Source organism: Oryctolagus cuniculus, unplaced genomic scaffold (genome assembly GCF_964237555.1).
Source record: "Oryctolagus cuniculus unplaced genomic scaffold, mOryCun1.1 SCAFFOLD_89, whole genome shotgun sequence".
NCBI classification, from domain to species: Eukaryota; Metazoa; Chordata; class Mammalia; order Lagomorpha; family Leporidae; genus Oryctolagus; species Oryctolagus cuniculus.
The window spans coordinates 347,868-364,239 of record NW_027208271.1 but is presented as its reverse complement, the minus strand read 5'-3'; the positions used below and the strand labels follow the sequence as shown (position 1 = coordinate 364,239).

The 16,372-nt window shown below is 42.8% G+C and overlaps 1 protein-coding gene across 1 annotated transcript; it reads left to right on the top strand.

The window, feature by feature from the left end:
* Positions 1–1,556: 1,556 nt before the first annotated feature.
* LOC138848111 (sericin-2-like) lies at positions 1,557–2,518 on the top strand (the record flags this gene model as incomplete). The annotated part of the gene is made up of 2 exons (XM_070067727.1): positions 1,557–2,240; positions 2,382–2,518. Coding segments are annotated over 2 exons (821 nt in total), but the record flags the coding sequence as incomplete, so codon positions are not given.
* Between the last annotated feature and the right edge of the window lie 13,854 nt (positions 2,519–16,372).

The following is a 16,372-nucleotide window of genomic DNA, read 5'->3' as shown; positions in this document are numbered from 1 at the left end:
GAGTCTCATCCTTTGAGAGTTCCAGGGATCCGACTGGAAGCCCAAAGTTGGAAGACTCGATTTAGAATTTAAGCTGTCAGAGTCAAACCATTTAGCCAAAATTAGTACATTTTTGATCAGTTGGGTAATCACTCAAACATTAAAAACAGATAAACAACGTAGTCTCAGTACTACAAATAGAAAAACATGAAACCTTCAAGACAAATGAAACTCTTATCAGCTAAGTCAGGGACAGCAGCACAGAAAAGAGCTGATAAAAGCCCATTTATATTTTGGAATAACCTGTTAAGAATTTTTAAATTAAGACAACATTTTTAAAGTTTTTATTATACAGTTTAGAACAGTTGGTTCTGAATGGAATTTTCCCATAATGTGTCCCCCTTGGTTGTACAAAACAAGAGATAAAGACCTCCGGAACAGGCACTGATCCGGAGTGAGATTGCTTCGCCCGCCTGGTGAACACGGAGCTGCAGGTTATGGCCCATTTAGACTCTGTAGCTGCAGGGCCGTGGAGCCACAAACACATTTACACCACACACACGCTGTTTTCCATTGCAGACACCAGGCAGGTCCCTGGTAGAGGGGCAACAGAAGCCCCCCCTTCCGCACAAAGGCGGGCCTGAGTACTGAGTGCCCCAGGGTGACTTACCGGGTCCTGAAGTCCAGGAGATCCATCCATTTGCCCCATTTGGTCGGCCATGGGGAGTCAGTCTGGGGGGACGGGTATGGCTCGGGGAGTTAGGATCCTGAGGAATAAGTCAGGAGGCGCGCCTTCCCATCCTCCGCCTACCATTCCTGGGCCCCAGCTGAGTCCTGCAGGTTGAGGCTCAAAGGGCCAGCTTTGTTTGAACACACAGGGGGTTTCAGCACTTGCTAATGACACAGCAGGGGTTTCCCTGCTGCCTGTGAAGGGAAAGTGGAGGGATCTGCTGGCCCCTGGGGAGCTGCTTCTCTTAGCCCCTCCTGTGGCCCCGGCTGCCGGCCCCACAGCCAGGGCCGGGCGGCTGGTAGGGAGGAGGGAAAATCAAATCTTCAGAGTCGCCCTGTAAAACAGAATAGAGCGGCGCCGAGGCTGAAGTCTTAGTTTGTTTTATCTGCTTTGCTGGGACGGTCCTGGATGACTAAAATCTTTTTTTGAAGGTTGTTTCTGAGGGAGTAAAAGAGGCTTTAACCAGGAAAGGGAGTTTTTACCAGATCTTGCCAGACCAGGATGTCAAGGGTGCCCTTAGGCGCCCATCCTACTTTAAAGGTAGGCCAATCTGCAGAACAAAGGGTGGTTAGTCTCCCTTTCTAAGAGTTGTCTAAATCCGTCCCATTGTCTGAATTTCAGAAAGGTAAATACAAATAGCCAAAAACAAACACCAAAGAGACTCACAAAAAGGCACTGAACAAAACAAAAAAGACAAAAATGGAACATCGGCCTCACGCCTGCGGGAGCGACCACTTCGTTCCTACAGAGGTGGGGAGCCTGCCCCCCTACAGAGTCCCAGATGGGATCCGAGAACCACACTGACACACAGACACAGATACGAATGCAAGTTCCGGAACCACTTCAGAACCTACAAATGCAGACTCTGGGACCACTTCAGAGTCTCGCGACTATGCCACACACAAACAGACAAACACAGACTCCGGAACCACATCAGAGTCCTGTGACAATGCCGACAATACAAATGCAAGTTCCGGAACCACATCAGAACCTACAAATGCAGACTCCGGGACCACTTCAGAGTCTCGCGACTATGCCACACACAAACAGACAAACACAGACTCCGGAACCACATCAGAGTCCTGTGACAATGCCGACAATACAAATGCAAGTTCCAGAACCACATCAGAACCTACAAATGCAGACTCCGGGACCACATCAGAGTCTCGCGACTATGCCACACACAAACAGACAAACACAGACTCCGGAACCACATCAGAGTCCTGTGACAATGCCGACAATACAAATGCAAGTTCCGGAACCACATCAGAACCTACAAATGCAGACTCCGGGACCACATCAGAGTCTCGTGACTATGCCACACACAAACAGACAAACACAGACTCCGGAACCACATCAGAGTCCTGTGACAATGCCGACAATACAAATGCAAGTTCCGGAACCACATCAGAACCTACAAATGCAGACTCCGGGACCACATCAGAGTCTCGCGACAATGCCACACACAAACAGACAAACACAGACTCCGGAACCACATCAGAGTCCTGTGACAATGCCGGCAACACAAAATGTGAGTCTGAAAACAGTTTATGCAATAGAAGTAAAACCTGAAAGACAAAGGGTGAATACTGATGCTGGCACCGAATTCCCGACCGCGGGAATTCCAGATGGGAGTTTCGCTGAGCGTCCTCAGTCTCCCGGTCCTCCCAAGGCGTCCCTCGAGGCTGTAGCGTTGTGGCTTCCAGGCACGTCTGCCACCCAACGTCTACCGTGCCAGCCCGAAACCGCTTCAGGCCTGAACCAGATACAGAAACAGAAATGCACGTGCACAGAGTCCCTATCCTTTAGGCGCCTTTACTTACCCCGAGAGATGTCCGTTGGAGACGTCCGTGGGCAGCAGAGCCATCTCGGTGGAACCTCCATATGTTACAGTCGAATTCGAGTTGAATTGCTCTTGCCACCCAAAAACGCTCCAAGAGACCTTCTCTCATGCAATTAACAAAGGGTAAAGTTTATTGATGTTCCGACATGTCGGGGCCCCCGTCCCAGTACAGGCGAGCGGCCTCGAATAGTCTTGGGTTGGGGTTTTTATACACATTGAAACAAAGAAAATCAATCATTGCATAGAGCAGACAGTGGTATAGAGTAAACAATTGATACAAGTTAAGTGATTTTACAACCAGTTGATTTATGAATACAGGGAGTGATACCTAGGAATGCAGCCGAATGGCGATAAGGGACACATGGTGGAGTCAGGGGTCCAGGAGGCAGAGATATATGGTGACTTCTTCTATCTCACTTAGGTGAAACTGAGGTTACGCTCACATTGGGGTAATTTACTGACTAATGGCTATGCAGAGCAAATCTAACAAGGTCAGGAAAGTTCACCAGAGGAGGTTGTGGGGGGGGAAGCGGCTTTTAACTTTTTAACCCTTCAAAACAAATAAACAGAAAAGGAATTAATTCCAGAAAAAGAGAAACATAATCTTAGATGTCAGATCACATAAAGCAGTTTTTTTTTAAGATTTATTCATTCACTTGAAAGGTAGACTTAGAGAGAGAAAGACAGAGGGAGAAAGAAATCTTCCATTTGCTGGTTCACTCCCCAAATGGCCTCAATAGTCAAAGCTGGGCCAGTCAAATGCCAGGATCCAGGAAATTCTTCTGGCCTCCCATGTGGATGTAGGGGCCCATGGACTTGGGACATATTTCAATTCTTTCCCAGGCACATTAGCAGAGAACTGGATTGGAAGCAGAGCAGCTGGGACTCAAACTGGTACCCCTAAGGGATGCCAGTGTCACAGGCAGTGGCTTTACCTGCCTGCAATGCCAGATCTTATAACCCCATGAGCATCAATCCAATTCTTGGCTGCTCCACTTCTGATCCTATTCTCTGCTAATGACCTGGGAAAGCAACAGAGGATAGGCAAGTGGTTGGGCCCCTGCATCCACATGGGGGAACCAGAAGAAGCTCCTGGCCCAGCCCCCGGCCATTGCAGTCATTTGGGGGCTGAACCAGCAAATGGAATGCCTCTCTCTCTCTCTTTCTCTCTCTAATTCTGCCTTTCAAATATATTAAATAAACCTTAAAATAGCGAGAAGAGAGGAGTAGGCATAGCATAATTACTTGAAATGCCCTCATCCCATATTAGAGTGCCTGTTTGAGTCCTGGTTCTACTCCCAATTCCAGCTTCCTGCTAATACACACTCTGTGAGAAGCAAGAGGTGGCTCAAATACTTTGATCCCTGTCTACTATATCTAAGATCCAGGCATTGGCCAGGCACAGCCCAAACTATTGCAGGCATTTGGGGAGTGACCTAGCAGATGGTACATCTCTCTATCTCTCTATGCTTCAAATATGATAAATAATGAAACAGAAATGTGTTTTAAAAATAAAAATAAAGGCAGAAATTATTTTAAAAACAAAAACTGTAGTAGGTGTTTGGTATGTTAGTTAAGATGCCCATTTGTGATGATCACAACCCATATTGAAGTTCCTGGATTGAGTTTTGTTACATGGTTTCTGATTCAACTTCCTGTTAATGCACAATCCTAGAAGGCACCAGGTAATGGCTCAAATACTTGGGTTATTCCATACAGGTAGGAACCCCAATGGAGTTCCTGTCTCCTGACTTTACTGGCCTAGCCATGACTGTTGGAGCGATATAGGGGGTGAAATAGCATATGGAAGATCTTTCTCTTTCATATAAACAAAAAATAAGATTTTAGGAAAATAAGAACTAGAACAAAAATAATTATGGGAAATATTAATCCAACTATATCAATAACCTTAAATGTATATTATCTACATGTATCAAAAATACAGTAGCAGGTGCCAGCACTGTGGCACAGTGGTTAAGTCAATGCCAACATCCCCTTTGGGCAGTGGTTCAAGTCCAGCTGTTCTACTTCCAATCCAGTTCCCTGCTAATGCACCTGGGAAAGCAGAAAAATATGAAACCAGGTACTTGTGTTTCCTGTACCCACAATGAGAGATTGAGAGGAAGTTCCTGGCTCCTGGTTTCATCCTGGCCCAGCCCTGGTCATTATGGCCATTTGAGGAGTGGACCAGCAGATGAAGATCTCTTTCTCTCTGTCTTTGCCTCTCTCTGTAAACTCCACCTTTAAAATAAAAAAATAAATCTTAAAAAAAGTAACAAGAAAATTAAAAGTACAACATTATGTTGTCTACAAAAAAATTAAATATGGAGGGAATTTGAGATCACATTGGTCAAAGCAGAATGAATTTCATTTGTGTAAGAGGAATATGTTCAAGAGATCTGATGTACAATACAGTGACAATAATTAATAACAATGTACTCTACCATGAAAATTAACTAAGAGATTAGAATTTAAGTGTTTTCACCATAAGAAATATAGGTATGTGGGGCTAGCATTTTGGCATAGTGGGTTAAGTCACCATCTGCCATACTGACATTCCATGAGGACTGGTTCAGGTCCTAGTTGCTCCGCTTCTGATCTGGTTTCTTGCTAATTCACCTGGGAAAGCAGCGAAGATGACCCAAGTCCCTGAGCCCCTGCCACTCATGTGGGAGACCCAGATGGAGTTCCAGTCTGCTGGCTTTGGCCTGGTCCAGCCCTGTCCATGTGGCCTTTGGGGAGTTAACCAACAGAAGAAAGATTTCTCTCTCTGCCTCCTCTGCTTCTTTCTCTCTCTGCAACTTTGCCTTTTAAATAAACAATAAACCTTTAAAAATAGGTATGTGATAATATACATATCATAGTTAGCTTAATGTATCTGTTCTACAATGTATAAGTATTTCCAAACTTCATTTTATATGGTAAACTTATGTTTATCAACTTAATTTATATAAATATGTATTTTAAAAGGTAAGCATAGGTGCTGGCATGGTGGCATCGTGGGTAAAGCCACCACCTGCGATGTCAGTATCTGATATGGGTGCCAGTTCATGTCCCGGCTACTCCACTTCCAATCCAGCTCTCTGCTAATGGACTAGAAAAATCAGAGGAGGATGGCCCAAGTGCTTATGCCATGCCACCTGCATAGGAGACCTCAAAGAAGTTCCTGTCTTGGGCCTAACCATTCCCAGGCATTGTAGCCATCTGGAGAGTGAATCAGCATATGGAAAATCTCTCTCTCTCTCTCTCTCTCTCTCTCTCTATCTTTAAAAAAAGATATAAGCATAAAGATACAAATTTAAATACATACAGAAATATAGACCATTATAACACCAGTCCAAATGAACTTGGAATATCTATATCCATTTCAGACAAATCAGGATTTAGATCAGAAAAAATTTGCAAAGGTTACATAAGATACAGCAGGCAGTTGTCTAAAAAGGAATTACAATGCTTCATAACTATACATGTAATAGAGCATCATACTAATTAAGGCAAAAACTTACAGAATTGCAAAGCAAAATATTGACACACCATTGTTAAGCTTTACCATGCATTAGTTCTTCAAGAATTAGAAAAAAAAAACACTGTCATCAACATCAAATATAAACTTAAAACAAGCCAAATGCCATAAAATACAGAAGCAATGAGAGAATTTGGTGAACCACAGCCTCAAACAGCAGCATGCTCCATGTGAAAAATTTTTGGGGAAGCAGCATTACTTTAGTATCAATAGGTTAACATGAAATTGGACAGTTCACAAAAGGCAGAGGAGCTGGTGCCATGGCATAGCAGGTAAAGCCACCACCTGCAGTGTCAGCATCCCATATGGGCACTGGTTTGAGTCTGGCTGCTCCACTTTCAATCCAGCTCTCTGCTATGGCCTGGGAAAGCAGTAGAAGATGGCCCAAGGTCTTGTCCCCTGCACCTGTGTGGGAGACCCAGAAAAAGCTCCCAGCTCCTGGCTTTGGATTGGCTCAGCTCCAGCCATTGCAGCCAACTGGGGAATGAACCAGTGAATGGAAGACCTCTCTCTCTCTCTCTGCCTCTCCTCTGTGTAACTCTGACCTTCAAATAAATAAATAAAAATCTTTTTAAAAAAAGGTAGAAACTGACAATAAGCTACAAAGAACATCACAAAGAATCAAGATTTGATCATCTCCGGGTGGAGAAATAGAAAAGATCAGGAAGACACCTAAACTGACCAAGGCCCATTTATCCTGGGGACAACACTATGGATGTTTATATGTTCTTGAAACTTGGCAGAAAAGAAAGATGTCAAGCATTCTCTTTCCCTGGGGCTGGATCTGTGACATAGTAGGTAAAACCCCTTACTGCAGTACTAGTGTCCCATATGGGCACTCCATTTCCAATCCAGATCTCTAATTCACCTGGAAATCAGCATAAGATGGCCCAAATGCTTGGGTCCCTGCTCCCATGTGGGATGCCCAGAAGCTTCTGGCTCCTGGCTATGGACTGACACAGCACTAGCCTTTCCAGCCATTGGGGTATGAGCCAAGTAGATGGGAGATTTCTCTGTCTCTGCCTCTCTCTCTGTAACTTTGCATTCCAAATAAATAAATAAATAAATACATAAATAAAATCTTTTAAAAATTCTCTTTTCCTTTTCATGCCTTATTGAATAAACTCAGGTTCTATGCAAGAACATAAAAATCTAACACTCAAATCATGGTACATAATTCCTAAATAATTGGGCAAAGTATAATTAGATTGCAGCAAGCTTCTACAAAGCACATAAAGGAGAACTAGCTCTGGGAAGCAGCCTGCTTAATCCACAGTTCACAAAGGAACCCAAATGAAGAAGCTTAAACAGGTTTCCAAGCCTTGACAATCACTCTGACTGTGGAGATGTGAAGCTTATGCTAGCTGGAGAATGAATGAAACATTAACAACCAGAAAATGTAACTCTGGAGGCTGCACACTTTCAGTAATGTGGAATCATCCAAAACTAGAGTAGCAGCTCAACACTCACCCAAAATGAGTTCAAGGTTCTGACCCAGGGTGTCTTTGACATTAGTTTTAACATCAAACATGAGATGTTTGTTGAACACTAACCAATTCTCCAATACCTATTGATTTCCAAACAATTCAGTTGTAACAGCATCTAGAGTCAGCAGAGGCCTCAAAGGCTAAGTGCTCGGTGCCTCAACAGTCCTCCCGCAGATGCCAGTGGAAAAGCCAGTGTTTGCTTTTTCTGGTTACTGGTCTCCATTGTGATGTTATCTAGGGATCCTGCCCAGTCACCTCATTAGCATAAACTTAGCTACTATCTTAAAAGTATGTGTCATACAGAATCAAAACACCCCCTTCAGATCAGAGCACAGCTCCACCTGCTGTTGTGGTCATTTGAGGGGTGAACTAGTGGATGGAAGACCTCTCTTCTATTTCTCTGCCACTCCTTCTCTCTTTGTGTAACTCTGACTTTCAAATAAGAAAATAAATCTTTTAAAAAAAGCCACCCCTATCACTCAGGAAATTTCCAGTGTCTCTGGATCTGGATCTCTGTGCCAGAAAGTTAAGGCAAGTCCAAACAAATATTTTATTATACCAGGAACTGAAATAAACTCTATAAATTCACAAATTTTTCTCATCCAACAGAATCTGACCTTCCTATTCTCCATTTACACAAACCATGCTCTGATAAGATCAACTCTGTAAATGTAAAATCAAACTGCTGTGCATCCAAAGTCCATTTGCTTTCTAGGTTTCACATCACTTAGCTATGATGGTTTTCTTCTGCTTTTGTTAAAGTTTTATTTTTTCCCTTCACAAAGCTGAGAGAATACAGAGTGCATGAATTACTTCTATCTTGTCTCTTGAATATGAGCCTTTAAATTAGCTGACAGTGTCTCTGAGGAATAGGAACCACAGTAAGGAGGAAAAAGTTTTACTTTCCCAAGGTGTAAGCTATCTAGGTGGAGGGTATACAGCAGAGGTCCCAGTCTCAGGGACCCAGCTACTCCCATGACAAGTTCTTCCTCCTGCTGTTCTCCAAGTAGACTGACACAGAAGCTGCTATGCACACCACACTCCTAGGGGCTTTGATCACTGGGGGCATCTCGGGTCATTACCAACAGATGGTTATAAACCCAGACAATGGCAGAGTAGAGGGTTTATTGAGAAGACATCGCTTTAAATTTTCCAAGGAGAGCCTCAACTCTATTTCATGCTGATAAAACATCAGCACATAGTCAGAGAAATGGAGAGGTGCCCAGATTTTTTAAAAATTTATTTATTTTAATTTGAATTGCAGAGAAAGACAGATTTTCCATCTACTGGTTCACTCCTCCAAATGCCTGAAATGGCCAGACTAGACCAGAGTGAAGACAGGGGACCGAAACCAAATCTACAGGTTGCTTGTGAGCAGCAAAGATCCAAGAACTTGAGCCATCATCACCTACAGTCAGAGAATGAATTAGCAGGAAACTGGATTTGAAACATGGGAAGTCCTCAGACACTCTGATATGGGATGTGGCTATCCCAAGCAGCCTCTTAATCAAACATCTGCTCAAATGTCCACTCCAGGACATTATATATATATATATATATATATACACATATATATATATACACACACATATATATATAATGTACACATTATATATACACATTATACATTATACATATTATACATAATATAATGTATGTGTATAATATACACATTATACATAATATACACATAATATATATGTACATATATATATTACACTGGGGTTTCTACTTTCTCTCCTAGTAAATACAAACAGAAAGTAAACCTTTCAAAGACTTATTGATTATTCTATAGAAAAAATCAATTAAAATAGAGAAGCTTAAGCTTAATTAAATATATCAAGGGGAAAATATTTTGTAGTGTTGAAATTTCAGTAGGGAACTTGGCATTTGGCAAGGTGGGGAAGAGAGATGAATATTTAGGGATTTACTGCCAGGCTTTACAGTATGGCTTAACATGGTTTATCCCATCTGAAACCCACAGAAAAATAAATCCAATTATGAGCTATCAATGAGTGGTACCAGGTGGGACTTTATAAAAAGTGTTTAATGGGTTTTCAATAGGGTGTCTGCTATAGAAACCTTTTTACATTGGCCTCTCCCCTACTGGCCACATGGTCTCTGAGCCACCTCAGGGCTCTGTCAATAAGAAGGTCATCATCAGATGCTGCCACTCCAAATTAGACCAAAACCATAAGACGAATAAAACTGTTTTCTGTAACTTGCGCAGTCTGTGATACTGTGTTACTAACAACAGAAAGCGGGCCCAGATCCCTAGAAGAGCTATGCCAGGAGGACCAGGTTGTAGGCTTGAGATCCTGATTCCCCCAACTCTGCCCCTCAGAAAGGAGGGACAGAGGATCCCAGAGATCACGGTTTCTCCTCACAGGAACACCATACATGCATTCTGAATTCTCCCTGAGGACAGTTCCGTCCTCCCCACACAAATTGAGGGGACCCGGAGCAGCACAGAAGGAGCTCTAGGTCTGAGCTGAAGTCTCTGAGTGCCGAGTGAGACAAAATGGCCAGTGTCCCGGCTGTAGGCTGAGCTCCCAGCCTGCAGGCCAAGGGGAATGGCCCCACACACTCACCCTTCCCCGGCTTCCAAGGCCTCCCCCTGCACTTCAGAGGACTGCAGTTGTGCGAGATGTTCACAGAACGACAAGCCTCACCCACCTGGGGCCTTTCTCAGCAGCAGAGTTGGAAAGCCCAGTATAGCGGAGCCAGCAAAGAAGATCACCATGGTTATGCAGTGTTGTCCTGGTGTGCTGAATAGACAGTTCTCACAGCCAGTAAGTGAACATGACGTCAGAGGAGATGCAACCAATCAGAATCGCCCTTGGCATGGGGACAGTCACTGGGGTCATGCAGAGTGAGGATAGTGAGGCATGAAGCCTGGACTAGAGTCTGAAGCCATCTCACCCTCCTATGGCCTTACTCTGCAGACAGCAGGGGGCTGGGTCACCTCCCTGGTGACCCCATGCACTGGGGTCCTGTAAACTGCAACAACAAAGTGCTCATGAGTTGCAACTTACAAATGTCTATTGGATCCAGGGTCTTTCTTTGTCTTCATAGTCTTGTTCTATTCTGCCCTTAGGTCACTTGAATATATATGAAGAATATTTAAAGATATTACATTTGTTTCATTTCCCTTAAGAATTTCTTTCCTGGTCTGTCGCTCCCCCTCTTCACGGGGGAATGACACTGGACCCTGCGCTGTTCTTTTGTCTGCTCGGCCCTTCCCGGGTTTGCTGCTGGTCCTTCCCGGGTTGGCTGCCATCCTTCCACCTCCGTGGAAGGGCGGCTCCCCCTGCCACTTTCCCCACTTCCGTGGGGGAAGGGCACACCACCGGCCGGCTCTCTCGGGGGCTGCTCAGATGTTATCCGGATGTTCCTGATGCATGTTGTCTCTCTCCTCCTTTATAGTCCTCTTCCACCAATCCCAACTCTGCTACCCACACGCCGAGTATGCTGCTCTCCTCCAATCAGGAGCAGGATCAGCTCCTGCAGGTTATTGGCTGAACCGGAGGCAGCTGTGTAGAAGTTGTTTACTCCTCTCGCAGTGCCATATTGTGGGAGAGCAGATGCATAGAATAAGTCTTAATTTCAGTAATTTAGTCTAGTCCGAGTGCTCCCCACACTGGTCTGTATTTGGTCACTTGCAATTGCTTCCTGTTTGTTTCTTGCTAGCACGTAATGACCCACTTGATTGCATATATTGCTTGCTAATCCAGTAATTTTGCTTAATTCACTTATCAGTTTGGATTTACTTTTGGACCATTTTGGATTATCTTTGTATATAATAGTGTCATCTTCATATATTGACAATTTAGCTTCTTAAAAATTTTTCCTTATATGTTTTATTTTCCTGACCACATCTCCACTACATTTGTTGAGGAGAGACTGTGAGAGGAGCTCTAGCCCATGGAAAAGGTTTCAATGTTCTTTGTTTATTGTGCTATTAGTTTTTGTTTTAAAGAAGATTTTATTTATTTATTTTACAGGTAGAGTTGCAGAGAGAGAGAGAGAAAGGCTTTCCTTCCGCTGGTTCACTCCCCAGGTGGCTGCAATGGCCAGAACTGTACTGATCTGAAGCCAGGAGCCAAGTGCTTCTTCCTGGTCTCCCATGCAGGTGCAGGGGAAAGCAATTGGACCATCTTCTACTGCTTTTCTAGGCCACAGCAGAGAGCTGGATTGGAAGAGGAGTAGCCGGGACTAGAACCAGTGCCCATATGGGATGCTGGCACCACAGAGGAGTAACCTACTGTGCCACGGAGCCAGCCCCTAGACAGTCTTTTTTTAAAGATTTATTTATTTATTTATTTGAAAGGCAGAGTTACAAAGAGAAAGAGGCAGAAGCAGAGAGAGAGAGAGAAAAGAGAGAGAGAAAGAGAGAGAGAGAGGTCTTCCATCAGCTTGTTCACTCCCGAAATGGCAGTAACAGCCAGAGCTGTGCTGATCTGATCTGAAACCAGGAGCCAGGAGCTTCCTCCAGGTCTCCCATGTGGGTGCAGGGGCCCAAGCACTTCAGCCATCTTCTACTGTTTTCCCAGGCCATAGCAGAGATCTAGATCAGAAGTGGAGTAGCCAGGACTTGAACCGGCACCCATATGGGATCTCTACAGGCAGTGGCTTTACCTGCTATGCCACAGTCTACCCTCTGTTTCTTTCTATGTTTCTTATTTTAATTAAAAGAATGAACCCAAAATGATTGATTTTGCCTTTGATTCTAACATATTCACTGAAGCATATAAATTTTCTCCAAGAACTGATTTATATGGAATCCCAGGTACTCCTACCTTTGCTTCTACATCCTATACCTGTAGACCCCATCTGCCTCCCAATGGCCCCAACCCCATGTGCCTGTAACTATGCCAGACTCTGTGTGTCTCTAATCATGATCCTGAAACCAGTATATTCTCTGAAGTATACCATTTTATGTGACTGTTAACCCTGTCAGTCCTTTAGCTTTTGTCATTGAAGAATCTTTATCTCTCATCCAGCCCAGCTCTTAGAAGACTCTGTCAATTGTGCCTGCAGCATGTGCTGGCTGAATGAGTCTACCACTTACAAGAATGACTGCTTCCTTTGTCCATATAGCCCACTTCAGGACTTCAGTGTCTCTAACCTTTCTGACCTACAGGGTGACTTTGTTTCTGTCCTGCAGTCTCTCCATTCCCTGTGTCTCAGCTCATATGAGCATTTGGTGACATCTGTCCTTTGTCTGAGAGGCATGCATTCCTTCAGGTGTCTCTGTGCCATTTATCTGTGTCCACTTTATGTTTCTTCCTTTTCTGTTGGTCCCCATGCCAAGCGGCTGCACATTAAGGATCTTCTGCCTCACAAGTCTTTACCTAGTGTGACAATTTGATTATCTGTTAACCTACTGAAAGAATCTTTATGTCTTAAAAGTTAGGTCATGGTAAACAAAGCCATTGGGTTATATGTGGGCATAAGTTTGTTTTCATGAGAATTGGATAAATAAATAGGGACATGGTTGCTGCATTGTATGTTGATACTATTGTAGCCTTTATGAGAGCATGTCAAGATATCTTGTAAAGCACCACTATATATTCTCACTTGCCATGAATAAGACTTTCTGGTGTTTTGTATACTTCTAAACCATAGTCATTGGCATTGATGTTTTATATTGTTAACACCCTTATAGGTGTGTACTTCCTCTGTTTTATTGATATGTGAATTTGCATTCACTTAATGTATAGTTCATGCCTTCTCATTATAATTCCCTAATCGTCAGCATATTTTATTTGTTTCTTTTATTCAGATTTTACTAAAGTTTTATCTTTCACAATAAGAGCAAATTTCAGGTGATTTAGAACATTTGTTAAGTTGGGTTCCCAAATCACTTTTTATTGTTTCCATATAGAACTTGACAGCTTCAAATTTCCATGCCTCTGTATAATTTGATAATCCATTTTTAATTTATCAAGTGTAAGTTTATGGATAAAACTACTAACACTTTGAGTGGATCTTCACTGACAAATGAATCATGAATCTTCACAGACTTATTTTTCATGGAGAAATATGGTATTGTAGCATTTCACTGGAGTTCTATAAACTATTAATGTGAGAAGAGAACACAAAACTGCAGTGACATGTAAATAAATACTCAGGGATCACCTCACTCAGTAGCTGTAGTAGACTCATATCTATGCTCTAACCTCACACTGAGGGCCACACAACCTCATGAAAAGCAAAATTACAAGTTACTGTACATTATATAGAATCTTTCAAAATTCAGCTAAATTCTTGTACTAAATCTGCCATGTCAAGAGTTTCCTATACCAGATTATATCCATCCTTGAGGTTGTACCTCAGAACAGTTTTTCCCCATTTTGATTAGCATTGGGTTTATTCACATAGGATGTGGTCCTGTGTGCCCTTTTACCCTGTAATGTGCACAACATTTCAATACTTTCAAAGTTTCCCAGTGCTAGCATAACAGATTACATAGCAATTGATCTCTTCTGCCTCTTTCAGTGGAAGGACTTTCAGTGCTAGTCTCCTGTGAAGAAGATTTTCAGAGATTTATATAAAGCATTTTTGAATGATGCAACAAAATTTCAGCCCTTTCATTTCAAGAGGGTAGAGCTGATTTCTGTGATCTCCTCTAGCAATTTACTCTTTGTAGCACTCCCTCTCTGTCACCAGGTCTTTGATAGTCTTCTGAAATAGACTTTTAAATCTCTTTTTTTTAAAAAAGGATTTATTTATTTATTTGAAAGTCAGAGTTACACACAGAGAGATAAGGAGAGGCAGAGAGAAAGAGAGAGAGAGAGTTAGAGAGAGAAAGGTCTTCCATCTGCTGATTCACTCCCTAATTGGCCACAACAGCTGGAGCTGCACGGATCTGAAGCTGGGAGCCAGGAACTTCTTCCAGGTCTCCCACACAGGTTCAGGGGCCCAAGGACTTGGGCCATCTTCTACTGCTTTCCCAGGCCACATCAGAGAGCTGGATCAGAAATGGGCAGCTGGATTTGAACCAGCACCCATATGGGATGCTGGCATTGCAAGCATCAGCTTTGCCCACTAAACCACAGTGCCTGCCCCGGCTTTTTAATCTTTTAGTTCAAGCTCTTCATTTCCTTATGTAATTGTCCCAAGCCATGCTGATCTTCCTGGTTCTTTCTTCACCATCTCACTGATCATCAGCAGTCTCTTTGTACTGAGACTCTTCCCTTTTCAATAGACATGTCCTCCTATGCTCTATCACTACAATTAATCTACCTGTCAATGGTTGTTCTGAACTTTGGATCATTTATAAATTTGGTAATACATGAATTATATCACAACAGAGTAACTTTTCTTTGAGGTTATAAGTTATACACAATTTTTTACATTTATAGTATTCAAACTACAGTCAGTATTAAATGTGACTTGATAAACAAATTTTGACTGCCTCTTATGATATGCAGTCTGTATTTTATGCTATTATTAAGAGTCACATTTAGGAATTAACCCTAAAATATGTTGAATTTCAAGTCTTTTATTTGTGTTCAAGGGGCAGAGCTGTTTAATTTCTTGGAATTTATTATCATAGAACAAAAAGGCTTCCTTATGATACCACAATATTTCAAAATGAAGAATTTTTAAAGATGTTATTTATTTATTTGAGAGGTAGAGTTACAGAGAGAGATAGGAAGACACAGGGATAAAGGTTTTCCATCCATTGGTTCATTCCTCAAACAGCCACTATGGCTGGAGCTGGGCTGATCTGAAGCCAGAAGCCAGGAGCTTTTTGGGGGTTTCCAATACAAGTGCAGAGGGCCAAGTGCTTGGGCCACTTTCCACTGTTTTTCTTTGCCATAGCAAAGAGCTGGATCAAAAGAGGGGCAGGACATGAACCTGCACCAATATAGGATACCAGCACCACAGGCAGAGATTTAGTTTACTGCAACACATCGATGGACCCCATAGGCAGAATTTTAAACTCCTGAGTCTCATAGAAAAAAATGATAGCAATTTGAAAAAGAAACAATTTTCAACTTTCTTTGGAAAAAAATTGACTTCATATAACATGAGACTTTGGAAAAAGCTAATCTACAGCTGGACATGAGAGTGAAAAGATTATTTTTCAAAAGAGCATTATGCTTAAGATTGAAATGTGTTAAGATTAACATTTACTTCTTTAGCAATTATTTTACAATGGACTTATAGCATGTGATAAAAATCAGTCTCAACAGAATATTCTCTGGGACATTTACTGAAGATTTTTTTTAATAAAAAAAAGCTAGTATTCTGGGAGTGCTAGGTGGTATTCTGCTAGACAAGATTTATCAGAGGGGATCTTGTCTAATAGGAGATTGCTGTCAAATGTGCATTTTCAGAACTGTACCAGGCTGAAGCCAGAAGTGAAGAATGCAATCCATGTCTCACATTTAGGCATAAGACTTACTTGAGACATTTCCACTGCCTCCCAGGGTCTGCAAGTATGAATAAGCTTTGTTCAAAGTAGAGACAAATGAGACTGTCAATTTTATTTGTCTTCACGAGATGCTTAGAGGACAATCTATAAGAAGGGCCAGCGCTGCGGCTCACTAGGCTAATCCTCTGCCTTGCAGCGCCGGCACACCGGGTTCTAGTCCCAGTCGGGGTGCCGGATTCTCTCCCAGTTGCCCCTCTTCCAGGCCAGCTCTCTGCTGTGGCCTGGGAGTGCAGTGGAGGATGGCCCAAGTGCTTGGGCCCTGCACCCCATGGGAGACCAGAATAAGCACCTGGCTCCTGCCATTGGATCAGTGTGGTGCGCTGGCTGCAGCGCACTGGCTGCAGTGGCCATTGGAGGGTGAACC